The sequence below is a fragment of the Cetorhinus maximus genome, unplaced genomic scaffold (genome assembly GCF_964194155.1).
Source record: "Cetorhinus maximus unplaced genomic scaffold, sCetMax3.hap1.1 HAP1_SCAFFOLD_1273, whole genome shotgun sequence".
Taxonomy (NCBI): domain Eukaryota; kingdom Metazoa; phylum Chordata; class Chondrichthyes; order Lamniformes; family Cetorhinidae; genus Cetorhinus; species Cetorhinus maximus.
This window is the reverse complement of record NW_027597215.1, coordinates 8016-21410: the sequence shown is the minus strand read 5'-3', so window position 1 is coordinate 21410 and position 13395 is coordinate 8016. Positions and strand designations below refer to the sequence as shown.

The window sequence follows — 13395 nt, the reverse complement described above, 5'->3', positions numbered from 1 at the left end:
CCACTAACAGTGAACCCACAAATCCCACTAAACCTAGGCCCCAAACCACACATTCACTGAACCCACAAATCCCAATGAAACTCTAAAACCGCACTTCACTGAACCCACAAATCCCACTGAACCCCAAATTCCTGCTAACACTAAACCCACAAATCCCACTAACACCCAGGAACCAAACAATATTTCACTGAACCCAGAAATCCCACTGATGCCTAGGAAGCAAACCACACTTCACTGAACCCACAAATCCCACTAACACTTAGATCCCAAACCGCACTTTCATTGAACCCACAAATCCCACTTAACCCTGCATTCCCGCTGACACTGAAACTACAAATCCCACTAACACCTAGGAACCAAACCGCATTTCCACTGAACCCACAAATCCCACTGAACTCCCAGATCCACCTAACACTTAGGCCTGAAATCGCGCTATCACTGAACCCACAAATCCCACTAACACTTCGGCCCCAAACCACACATTCACTGAACCCACGAATCCCACTGACACCTAAATCCCACTAACACTGAACTCCAAATCCCACTGAAACCCTCAAACTGCACTTAACTCAACCCACAAATCCCACCCAACTGAACCCCAAATCCCACTAACACTGAACCCAAAAATCCCACTGAAACCCGCAATCCTACTAACACTTAACCCACAAATCCAACTAACACTGAACCCTAAATCCCACTGAGACCCTCAAACTGCACTTCACTGAACCCACAAATCCCACCGAACCCATAATCCCAGTGACAGTAAACACACAAATCCCACTAACACCTGGGAACCAAATGGCACTTCACTGTGCCCACAAATCCTACTGAACCCTCAAATCAAACTAACACTTACGCCTTAAATCGTGATATCACAGAATCCACGAATCCCACTGACACTTGGGCTCTAACCGCACTTTCACTGAAACCACAAATCCCACTGAACCCCTAAATCCCACTAACGCCGAACCCACAAATTGTGTATGTACGTATGTATGTATATAAGCAGACCAGATTACACAGTTTAGTTGGGTAATTGACTTCCATATAGCACGCTGTTTCTGTTGCCCTGCAAAGATAGTCAGTGAAAAGCCTCTTCAAGATGGCCCCTTCACCCATCTCCCGAACAGGCCTCGTCTGCTGCATCCTCCAGTGCTTTCCAGTAGATCAGCAGCTCGTAGGGTTTCACCCTGTGAGAGGTGATGAGTTTACGGAAGCCGCAAACAGAAAACTTCACATTCCAATTGTAGAACTTCTGCTCCAAGTGGATTTCCACTGGTGTAATCTTCAACTCCGCCAAGCACAGCCCGACGTAAACATCCTCCAGTTTAAAGTGGGGGACCGTCCTGGAAATAATCCAGACTCGGTGGGCAACATCAGCCGAGAGCATGTACCCAGTGCCGGAGCAGAATGGTGGGTATGTTTCCTGAGGATATTCCTGTTCGCTGAGGTACCATTTAGTGAATTTCTCCCTGATAGGTCCAGAATTCCACATGATGAAGCCAGTGAAGATATCCGTGTGATTCATTCCCAGCAAGAGCTTGGTCAGGTGATCGGTGTTGACAAACATGTCGGAATCGGTTTTCATCACGAAGGAGGTGGACGGACAGAATCGGCTCACCCATTCCAGGCCCATTAGCACCTTGGTGGTCAGGTTGTAATATGTGTCGGTGAAATTTTTCTGGATGATGTCCTTGTGCAGTGAACTTTCTTTCAGCAGCTGCTCCTGATGCTCCCGGCTGTACCCGAGCAGGAAGTAGCTCACCACCCTCTTGCCATGGGTTGTCCGCGCTCGCCCCCAGGTCTGGCGAATGACCGAGCGAGCTTCCAACTGGTCTTGGGCACTGGTGACCAGAAGGACCAGGAATGGGGGACTGGTGTCACAGCTGCTGTTGGGTAGCATGAGGAAGGAATGGTCATTTAACTTTGCAGAATGCCAATGTTCAACACCGTATTGGCTTAAGTATCTGATCAGAGGAAAGATTAACAAGGGGGCAACAACATACGACCATTTCCTTTTGAGAAATGATTTCAAACAAAAGCTTCTTTGATAAAATATCCTTATGCTCTGAAGCACCTGTAACATAAAATAAACAAGTTGGGTTTGGTGGAATCCAGAAAATGCAAGAGGAATTATTTTCCAGATTAAGATTATTTGACTGGATTTGGGATACAAATACAAGAGGATGTCATTCAGCTCCTAGAGCCTGTTACACAGGAACGGGGGGAGGTTATTCAGCCCCTAGAGCCTATTACACAGGAACGGGGAGAGGAAATTCAGCCCCTAGAGCCTGTTATACAGGAACAGGGGGAGGTTATTCAGCCCCTAGAGCCTGTTACAGAGGAACAGGAGAAGGTCATTCAGCCCCGAAAGCCTATTACACAGGAACAGGAAGAGGTTCTTCAGCCCCTTGGGTCTGTCACACAGTAACTGAGGAGGAATTGCAGCACTCAAAACATCTACAGGAATCTGGCACAGAACATCTAGTGACTGAGTTGCTTCAGTCTGACAAAAAGTTCAGTGAAAGGTAGGAACAAACAGAGAAAGAGCTGGACATAAGACAGCATGAGCAGTTTTCGCACAAGCACATACCTAAGAGACTCGTCACTCCCTGTGTACGGTGATAGGTATCAGGGTCACTGGTCCCTTTAACTGGTACCACCGGATTTGTCTTGGTCGAGGTGCGTTCGATGCTAACGGTGAATTAATGTATACACGAACAATCTTGTTAACAACTGCACACAAACCCGGAGTTCAATTCTTGCCTATAATGAATCCCACAACCTCACTCTCTGCTCGGTGCCAGTAAACAAGAACGGGTGTGGTTGAAGTGCATCGTAAAAACTGTACCCTGTCCTTACTGTTAATGACTTCCCATCAATTATAAATATTATAGGTAACAAAAGTTCCTCCAGATGATGTTTGTGTGATACAGGTGCCAATCTCACAAAGAATTTGCATCAAACAGCTGCTGCACTGTGACATAGCTCACCAACTGTGGTTTAAAATTTATTGGATAAAGAAGGTATTTGCTGCAAACATATACAGTATATATGCTGAATGCAGGGACCCTTTTCAAACCATTGAAGAGCAGTGAGACACTCTCTCCATTGAAGAGCAGCGAGGCTCTCTCTCCATCGAAGAGCAGGGAGGCTCTCTCCATCGAAGAGCAGCGAGACAATCTCTCCGTCGAAGAGCAGCAACACTCTCTCCATCGAAGAGCAGCGAGATATTTTCTCCATCGAGGAGCAGTGAAACTCTCTCCATCAAAGAGCAGTGAGACACTCTCTCCATTGAAGAGCAGCGAGACACTCTCTCCATTGAAGAGCAGCGAGACACTCCATTGAAGAGCAGTGAGACACTCTCTCCATTGAAGAGCAGCGAGGCTCTCTCTCCATTGAAGAGCAGGGAGGCTCTCTCCATCAAAGAGCAGCGAGACAATCTCTCCATTGAAGAGCAGCAACACTCTCTCCATCGAAGAGCAGCGAGACAATCCGTCGAAGAGCAGCAACACTCTCTCCATTGAAGAGCAGCGAGACATTTTCTCCATCGAGGAGCAGTGAAACTCTCTCCATCAAAGAGCAGCAAGAGTCCCCATTGAAGAGAAGCAAAATTCTGTCTCCACTGAAGAGCAGCAAGACTCCCTGTTTATCGCAGAGCAGTGGGTCTCTCTCTCCATCAAAGAGCAGCGCACTCTCTCTCTCCATTGAAGAGCAGTGCGCTCTCTCTCTCCATTGAAGAGCAGTGAGACTCTCTATCGAAGACCAGTGTGACTCTCCATTGAAGAGCAGTGAGACTCTCTCTCTCTCGAAGAGCAGTGAGACTCTCTCCATTGAAGAGAAGCAAGGCTCTCTCTCTCTATCAAAAAGCAGCGAGACACATCCTCCCTCGAAGAGCAGCAAGACTCTCTCATCGAAGATCAGCGAGACTCTCTCTCATCGAAGATCAGTGAGACTCCCTCTGTCCATCGAAGAGCAGTGAGACTCTCGCTCTCCATCGAAAAGAAGTGAGACTGTCTTTCCATCGAAGAGCAGCGAGACTCCATCCCGATCGAACAGCAGCGAGATTCTCTCCCCATTGAAGAGCTGAGCTGTGAGACTCTTTCCCTCCATTGATGAAAAGCGAGACGCTCTCGATCAAAAAGCAGTGAGACTCTCTCTCCATCAAAGAACAGCGAGACTCTCTCTCCATTGAAAAGCAATGAGACATTCTCTCCATCAATGTGCAGTGAGACTCTCCATTGAAGAACAGCGAGACTCTCTCGATCAAAGAGTAATGAGACTCTCCCCAGCGAAAAGCAGCAAGACTCTCTCACCCTCTCCATCAAAGAGCAGTGAGACTCTCTCTCTCTCCATCAAAGAGCAGCGAGACTCTCTCTCCCTCTCCATCCAAGAGCAGCGAGGCTCTCTCTCCATCAAAGAGCAGCGAGACTCTCTATCGCAGAACAGCGAGACTCCCTCCATCGACGAGCAGTGAAACTCTCTGTTGAAGAGCGGCGAAATTCCCTCTCTCCATCGCAGAGCTGTGAGACTCTCTCTCTCCATTGAAGAGCACTGAAGCTCTCTATCTCTCTCCATTGAAGAACAGCTAGACTCTCTCTATCGAAGAGCAGTGAGACTCTCTCAATATTAAAGAGCAGTGAGACTCTCTCAATATCGAAAAGCAGTGAGACTCTCCCTCTCCATCAAAGAGCAGCGAGACTCTCTCTCCCCATGAAAGAGCAGTGAGACTCCCTCTCCTTCGAAGAGCAGTGAGACTCTCTCTCTGTCTCCATCCAAGAGCAGCAAGGCTCCCTCTCCATCAAAGAGCAGTGAGACTCTCTCTCTATCGCAGAACAGCGAGACTCTCTCCCTCTATCGATGATCAGCGAAACTCTCTTTCTATCGAAGAGCGGCGAAATTCCCTCTCTCTATCAAAGAGCAGCCAGGCACTCTATCCATCGCAGAGCTGTGAGACTCTCTCTCTCTCTCTCTCCATTGAAGAACAGCTAGACTCTATCAAAAAGCAGTGAGACTCTCTCAATATCAAAGAGCAGTGAGACTCTCAATATTGAAGAGCAGTGAGACTCTCCTTCTCCACCAAAGAGCAGCGAGACTCTCTCCATTGAAGATCAGTGAGACACTCCCTTCATCAAAGAGCAATGAGACTCTCTCTCCACTGAAAAGCAGTGAGACATTCTCTCCACCAAAGAGCAGCGAGACTCTCTCTCTCTATCGAAGAGCAGCGAGACTCTCGCTGTCTCTCTCTCCATTGAAGAACACTGAGACTCTCTATCTCTCACCATTGCTGAACAGCTAGACCCTTTCTATCGAACGGCAGCGAGACTCTCTCTGATTCGAAGAGCAGCGAGACTCTCTCTCTCCATCAAAGAGCAGCAAGACTATCTCTCTCCGACGAAGAGAAGTGAGTCTCACTCTCTCCATCGAAGAGCCGCGAGACTCTCTCTCTCTCTCTCTCCATCAAAGAGCAGCAAGACTCCCTCTCTCCCTATCGAGGAGCAGTGAGACTCTCCATTGAAGAGCAGCGGGACTTTATCTCTCTCTATCAAAGGGCAGTGAGACTGTCCATTGAAGAGCAGTGGGACTCTCTATCGAAGACCAGCGAGACTCTCACTTTATCAAAGAGCAGTGAAAATCTATTTCTACCGAAGAACAGCGAGATGCTCTCTCTCCCTCCATCGACGAGTAGAGAGACACTCTCTATCAAAGAGCAGCGCAACTCTGCATTTATCGAAGCGCAGCGAGAACTCCTCACCATCAAAAAGCAGTGAGACTCTCTCTCTATTGAAGACCAGCAAGTCTCTCTCCCCGTTGTAGAGCAGCGAGACTATCGAAGAGCAGCAAGACTCTCTCTCTCTCTCTCTCTTCATCAAAGAGCAGCAAGACTCTCTCTCTCTCTCCATCGAAGAGCAGTGAGATTCTCTCTCCATTGAAGAGCAGCGAGACTCTCTCTCCATTGGAGAGCAGCGAGACTCTCTCTCCATTGGAGAGCAGTGAGATTCTCTCTCCATTGAAAAGCAGCGAGACTCTCTCTCCATTGAACAGCAGGGAGATTCTCTCTCCATTGAAGAGCAGCAGGATTCTCTCTCTCTCGAAGGCCAGCAAGACTCTCTATCGAAGAGCAGCAAATCTCTCTCTCCATTGAATAGCAGTGAGACTCTCTCTCTCTCTCTCCATCGAAGAGCAGGGAGATTCTCTCTCCATTGAAGGGCAGGGAGTTTCTCTCTCCATTGAAGAGCAGCGAGACACTCTCTCTATCAAAGAGCAGGGAGATTCTCTCTCTATTGAAGAGCTGCGGTATTCTCTCTTTCTCGAAGGCCAGTAAGACTCTCTCTCTCTATTGAAGAGCAGCAAGTCTCTCTCTCTCCATCGAAGAGCAGCAAAACTCACTCTCTCCATCGAAGAGTAGTGCGACTCTCTCCATCGAAGAGCAGCGAGACTCTCTCTCTCTCTCCATTGAAGAGCAGCAAGGCTCTCTCCCCATTGAAGAGCAGGGAGACTCTCTCTCTCCATCGAAGAGCAGCGAGACTCTCTCCCTCTGTTGAAGAGCAGCAAGTCTCGCTTTCTGTATCCAAGGGCAGCAAGTCTCTCTCTATCCATCAAAGAGCAGCAAGACTCTCCGTCGAAGTGTAGTGAGACTCTGTCTCCATCGAAGAGCAGCGAGACTCTCTCTCTATGTCCAAGAGCAGTGAGACACTCTCACTATCAAAGAACAGTGAGATCTCACCCCATCGAAGAGCAGTGATACTCTCTCTCTCGCTCTCTATCAAAGACCAGCAAACCCTATCTTTCTCCATCGAGGAGCAGTGAGACTTCCTCTCTCTCCACTGATGGGTAGCGAGACTCCCTCTCCCCATCGAAGAGCAGTGCGACTCTATCTTCATTGAAGAGCAGCTAAACTCTCTCTATCGAAAGCAGTGAGACATTTCCTCTATCGAAGAGCAGTGAGACTCTCTCCTCTTTGAAACGCAGCGAGATTCTGTCTCCTTTGAAGAGCAGTGAGACTCTCTTTCTATTGAAGAGCAGTGCGGCTCTCTCTGCATTAAAGAGCAGCGAGGCACTCTCTATATCGAAAAGCAGCGAGACACTTCCTCCATTGAAGAGCAGCGAGATGCTCTACCTATCTCCATCGAAAAGCAGCGAGACTCTCTCTCTCCATTGAAGAGCAACAGGACTCTCTATGTCCATTGAAGAGCAGTGAGACCTTCTTTGTCCAGCGAAGGGTCAGTGAGATTCTCTCTCTCCATCAAAGAGCAGTGAGACTCTGTCTCCATTGAAGAGCAGCAGGACTCTCTATGTCCATTGAAGAGCAGTGAGACCTTCTTTGTCCAGCGAAGGGTCAGTGAGATTCTCTCTCTCCATTGAAGAGCAGAGATTCCCTATCTATTGACGAGCACTGAGGCTCTCTCTCCATCAAAGAGCAGCGAGACTTTCTCTCTATCAAAGAGCAGCGAGACTCTCTTTCCATCAAAGAACAGCAAGATTCTCTCTCAATTGAAGAGCAGTGAGACTCTCGCTCTCCATCGAAGAGCAGCGGGATTCTCCATCTATCGAAGAGCAGCGGGATTCTCCATCTATCGAAGAGCAGGGAGATTCTGCCTTCAATGAAGAGCAGTGAGACTCTTTCTCTCCATCGAAGAGCAGCAGGCCTGACTATCTCCATCGAAGCCCGCGCGATTCTCTCTCCATTGAAGAGCAACGAGACTCTCTCAATATCGAAGAGCAGTGAGACTCTTTCTCTCCATCGAAGAGCAGCAGGCTTGACTATCTCCATCGAAGCCCGCATGACTCTCTCTCCATCGAAGAGCAGCGAGACTCCCTCAATATCGAAGAGCAGCAAGTTCATTGTTAGTAGGATTTAGGGGTTCAGTAGGATTTCTGGGTTCAGTGAAATGCGGTTTGGATCCTAGGTGTTAGTGGGATTTCTGGGTTCAGTGAAATGTGGATTGGTTCCTAGGTGTTAGTGGGATTTGTAGTTTCAGTGACAGTGTGGTTTGAGGCCTAAGTGTTAGTGGGATTTGGCGGTTTCAGAGGGGGTGGTATTTGTGGGTTCTATCTTAGTGGGATTTAGGGGTCCAGTGGGATTTGTGTGTTCAGTGTTAGTACGGTTTGGGGCTGAAGGGTTAGTGGGATTTGTGTGGTCAGTGTTAATTGGATTTGGGGGTTCAGTGTTAGTTGGATTTGGGGGTTCAGTGTTAGTGGGATTTATGGGCTCTGTGTTAGTGATATTTGGGAGTTCAATGTTAGTGGGAGCTGGGGGTTCAGTGTTAGGGGTTTGAGGCCTAAGTGTTAGTGGGATTTGTGGGGTCAGTGTTAGTTGAATTGGGGGTTCAGTGTTGGTTGGACTTGGGGGATTGTTGTTAGGGGTTTGAGGCCTAAGTGTCTGTGGGACTTAGGGGTTCAGTGGGATTTGTGGGTTCAGTGAAAGCGCGGTTTGGGGACTAAGTGTTAGTGGGATTTGTAGATTCTGTGATAGCGCGATTTCAGGCCTAAGTGTTAGTTGGATTTGGGGGTTCACTGCTAGTGTGATTTAGGGCGTCAGTGGGATTTGTGGGTTCAGTGTCCGTGAGATTTAGGGGTTCCGTGGGATTTGTGGGTTCAGTTCTAGTAGGATTTCTGGATTCTGTGTTAGTGGGATTTGTGGGTTCTGTGTTAGTGGGAGCTGGGGGTTCAGTGTTAGAGATTTGGGGCATAAGTGTTAGTGGGATTTGTGGGTTCTGTGATATCACAATTTCAGGCCTAATTGTTTAAATTAGGGGTTCACTGAACACATTCACTAAACCCACAAATCCCATGGAACCCCTAAATCCCACTTTCACAGAAACCACAAATCCCACTAACACGGAACCCGCACATCCCAATAACACAGAGCCCACAAACCCCACTAAGACTGAACCCCCAAATCCAACTAACACTTAGGCCCCAAACCGCACTTTCACTTAACACACAAATTCCACGGAAACCCTAAATATCACCAACACTGAACCCACAAATCCAAATGAATCCCTAAATCCCACTAACACTGAACCCACAAATCCCATCCCCACTGAACCCCCCATCCAACTAACACAGACCCCACAAATCCTACTTACACTTCGGCCCCAAATCGCACTTTCACAGAACCCACAAATCCCACTAACACTTAGGCCCCAAACCTCACGATTACTGAACCCACAAATCCCACAAGCACTTAGGCCTCAATCCCCTATCACTGAGCCCCCAATTCCCACTAACACTGAACTCCGATATCCAACTAACACTGAACCCCCAAATCCCACTAACACTTAGGCCCCAAACTGCACTTTTACTGAACTCACAAATTCCACTAACACCTAAATCCCACTAACACCTGAACCCCAAATCCAACTAAAACTTAGGCCTCCAACCCAACTATCACCGAACCCCCAAATCCAACTAAATCATAGGGCCCAACCCCAGTATCACTGGACCCCCAAATCCAATGGAGACGTAGGCCTCAAATTCCACTATCGTCGAACGCCCAAATCCCACTGAAACTTGTGCCTGAAACCGCAATCTCTCTGAACCCCAAACAACTATCACTGAGACCCCCAAATCCCACTGACACTTAGGCCTCAAATCCCAATATCACTGAACCCACAAATCCCACTTACACTGAACCCACAAATCCCACGAATACTTAGGCCTGACTTTCCACTATCATTGAATCCCCAAATCCCACTATCACTGAACCCCCAAATCCTACTGACACGTAGGCCTCAACCCCCACTATCAAAGCACCCAGACTAGCAGGTTTTAACCCAGTCAAGATACACACAGACACACACATAGGCACACACCCCGCTACAATTCCAGTTCAAGAAATAATTTCCATTCACATTATAGGCGGTAATATCTCTTCGTGACCAAGAGGGCAGTCATAACACAAGGGCGTAAAGGAAGAACACTGAGCAAGACATACCAACATTTGGAATTTATATATGAGATTACGAATTAGCAGCAAAAGTCAGCCAATCGGCCCCTCAAATCTGCTGTGCTATTCAATAAGATCTGGGCTGATCTGAATGTAATAAATCACTGAAGTGCTGCAATAGAGTGAGTGATATTTACGAACGAGTGTGAGGTCTAGAGATGGAACTGGTTGTCTTTTAGCTGGCAATGCTACTTCAGAAAGAATGCAACTTTCGTTCATGTGCTAGTTAATTAGCGTGATGAGAATTGCCTAATTGGCTCTCAGTGCCGAATCTATCCTACAACGTCAGGGAATTAAATTGCTGCCATCTGTCTGTTCATTTAAAAAAAAAATCTAGCTTGGCTGATGTTGCAACTCCAGTCTCCCTATGGAAACCCCACAGGGTACAAATGAAAGGGTCTGGAAAGGTACTGAGTCAAAGCTGAATACTGAGAGTTTGCCTCTGCACCACGGACGGGCAGATCACGTTACAGGGAACATGCTTGAAACATTTAACAATGTCATAAAAATATACTATGCCATCCTTGCTGTCATCGGTGTTCCTGGTAAGTGACTGTAAAGCGGTGAAGTCGTGTTAATCTGTGTGTGAGCTGGTCTCATGTTTTGCTCTGTGACTGATAAGATTACTTGCTGATATAGATTTTACCGTCATCGAGCTACCCGGGCATTGCCCCAACTCCTTTAATTCAAATATCCTGAGCAGCCTCAGCAGTTTTATCCCATTGCCCGAAACTTAAGGTCAAACTTTTTCGGCATATCACAGGAGCTGCTAAGTTATTGTTTCTTGTGGTATGTCTGGTGCTGGTGAACCTGACCTCATTGCAGGCAATCCTCCGACATGAGAGCCGGTGTAGAATTATTCTGAGCGTGGGCCAAGGGTGGGGCGGTGGGGGGAGGGGGATAAAAAACCTGGCTCCAGTCACCATGATTCCCTGTGAATACCTGTCCCTGTAAGATTGTGGGAACTGTGGATCACTCTGACATTGCTCTGCGCGGACTGAATCATCCAGGTCTGTAACTGATTTTTTTTTGTATGAGGGGTCAATTAAATTAAAGTGCATGGGATTGGGGGCAGTGTATTGAGGTGGATAGAAAACTGGTTGGCAGACAGGAAACAAAGAGTAGGAATAAACGGGTCTTTTTCCGAATGGCAGGCAGTGACTAGTGGAGTACTGCAGGGATCGGTGCTGGGAGCCCAGTTATTCACAACATATATTAATGATTTAGATGAGGGAATTAAATGTAATATCTCCAAATTTGCAGATGACACAAAGCTGGGTGGGAGGGTGAGCTTTGAGGAGGATGCAGAGATGCTTCAGTGTGGACAAGCTGAGTGAGTGGGCAAATGCGTGGCAGACGCAGTATAATGTGGATAAATGTGAGGTTATCCATTTTGGTAGCAAAAACAGGAAGGCAGATTATTATCTGAATGGCTATAAATTGAGAAAGGGGAATGTGCAACGAGACCTGGGTGTCCTTGTACACCATCGCTGAAGGTAAGCATGCAGGTACAGCAGGTGGTAAAGAAGGCAAATGGTATGTTGGCCTTCATAGCCAGAGAATTCGAGGACAGGAACAGGGATGTATTGCTGCAATTGTACAGGGCCTTGGTGATACCACACCTGGAATATTGTGTGCAGTTTTGGTCTCCTTATCTGGGATGGCGGGACTGACATATGAGGAGAGATTGAGTCGATTAGGATTATATTTGCTGGAGTTCAGAAGAATGAGGGGGGATCTCATAGAAACCTATAAAATTCTAACAGGACTAGACAGGGTAGATTCAGGAAGGATGTTCCCGATGGTGGGGGAGTCCAGAACCAGGGGTCACAGTCTGAGGATATGGGGAGGATTGAGATGAGAAATTTCTTCAGCCACAGAGTGGTGAGCCTGTGGAATTTCCTACCACAGAATGTAGTTGAGACCAAAAAATTGTATGCTTTCAAGATGGAGTTAGATATAGCTCTTGGGGTGAAAGGGATCAAAGGATATGGGGAGAAAGTGGGAGCAGGCTATTGAGTTGGATGATCAGCCATGATCATGACGAATGACGGAGCAGGATCGAAGGGCCAAATGGCCTACTCCTGCTCCTAGTTTCTATGTTTCTATAATTCCTGTCAATGATTCAGCGTCTTTAGACACGAAAACACGTAATTATGCAAGCTTGTTGCATAATGAATGATCTGCAATAGTGTAAGATCTACTGTGTGTGGGGTTTTATTTCAATTGCCTTGCTACAGATGTGAAACCCAGATTTTTAAAAACTTTTTTTTTTTTGCTTATGGCTCAGTAAAACTTTATTGAAAGCTAGAACCCTAATCCTGCCATAGATGGGGCATCCAGTCCCTGAGCAAGAAACCAATCACCAATTCTGGGTGTCTTTGTGCGTGGCCTAATGAAGGAACCAGACCGGTCAGTCATAAGCCCGAAAAAAGGTTTAAATAAAAAGTTCATAAAAAAATAGGTTAATTAACAAGCCACCAATTCTGATAATTGTCTGTCCACGCTCTTGTCCCCAATCTGGTAAACCCATATGCGGGTTGGTCAGGAAAGGGTTGGTGTCGGCAATGAAATGTTTTAAATTTTAGCTTCTTATCCAGATTTGGAAATTGAACCCTATCCTTACTGTCCAGAATAAGACAAAAATCTTTTAATTTGATTTATACTTGCTTCCCCCCTTTTCTTACAGTTAATGTAGTGGCGATTGTGACCCTGGCTCGGGGAAAATGCGGCCTCTCCAATTGTACCACTCGCTACCTGGTGGCCATGGCAATGGTGGATCTACTTTTCATTATCACTGATGTCATACTGTGGAGGATCAGTTATTATTATTTCCCGGGCTCTTTCCTGGACATTACCCCAGTATGCAGTGTGATCAATGTCCTCAATCGGGCAGCTACCGACTGTTCTGTCTGGTTCACCGTCACCTTCACCTTGGACCGATTTGTTGCCAGAGACTGAAAACAAAATATTGCACTGAGAAAACTGCGGCTGGGGTTCTAGCAATAACCTGCATTTTGCTCTGTTTAAAAAATTTCCCGTACTACTTTACACTTGAACCCCAATGGACAATTGAACACGTACCATGGTTCTGTGAGGTAAAGGCAGAATATTTCACTGAGCCTGGATGGATTGGATTTGACTGGTTCAATACGGCTTTAACTCCACTGCTTCCATTCGCTTTCATCCTGTTACTCAACGCTTTGACCGTCAGACACATTTTAGTGTCCAGTCGAGTCCGTAAGGGACTGAGGGGTCAGAGCCAGGGAGAGAATGGCAGTGACCCAGAGATGGAGAGCAGGAGGAGGTCTGTGATTTTACACTTCACCATCTCCGGCAGCTTCATTCTCCTGTGGTCGGTTTATGTTGTAGAATTCTTATATCATAACTTCACAGGAACAGATCCCAGGGATTACAACGATTCAGAAAATATTTTTGAAAAT

General features: G+C 47.0%; 1 protein-coding gene across 1 annotated transcript; it reads right to left on the bottom strand.

Moving 5' to 3' along the window:
• Positions 1-1111: 1111 nt before the first annotated feature.
• On the bottom strand, positions 1112-13172 carry LOC144676002 (beta-1,3-galactosyltransferase 5-like). Its single transcript, XM_078536525.1, has 3 exons — positions 13037-13172; positions 12738-12909; positions 1112-1967 (listed from the first exon to the last, which is right to left on the bottom strand). The coding sequence occupies exons 1-3, from the start codon at positions 13170-13172 to the stop codon at positions 1112-1114; spliced, it is 1164 nt and encodes a 387-aa protein (XP_078392651.1).
• Positions 13173-13395: the final 223 nt, after the last annotated feature.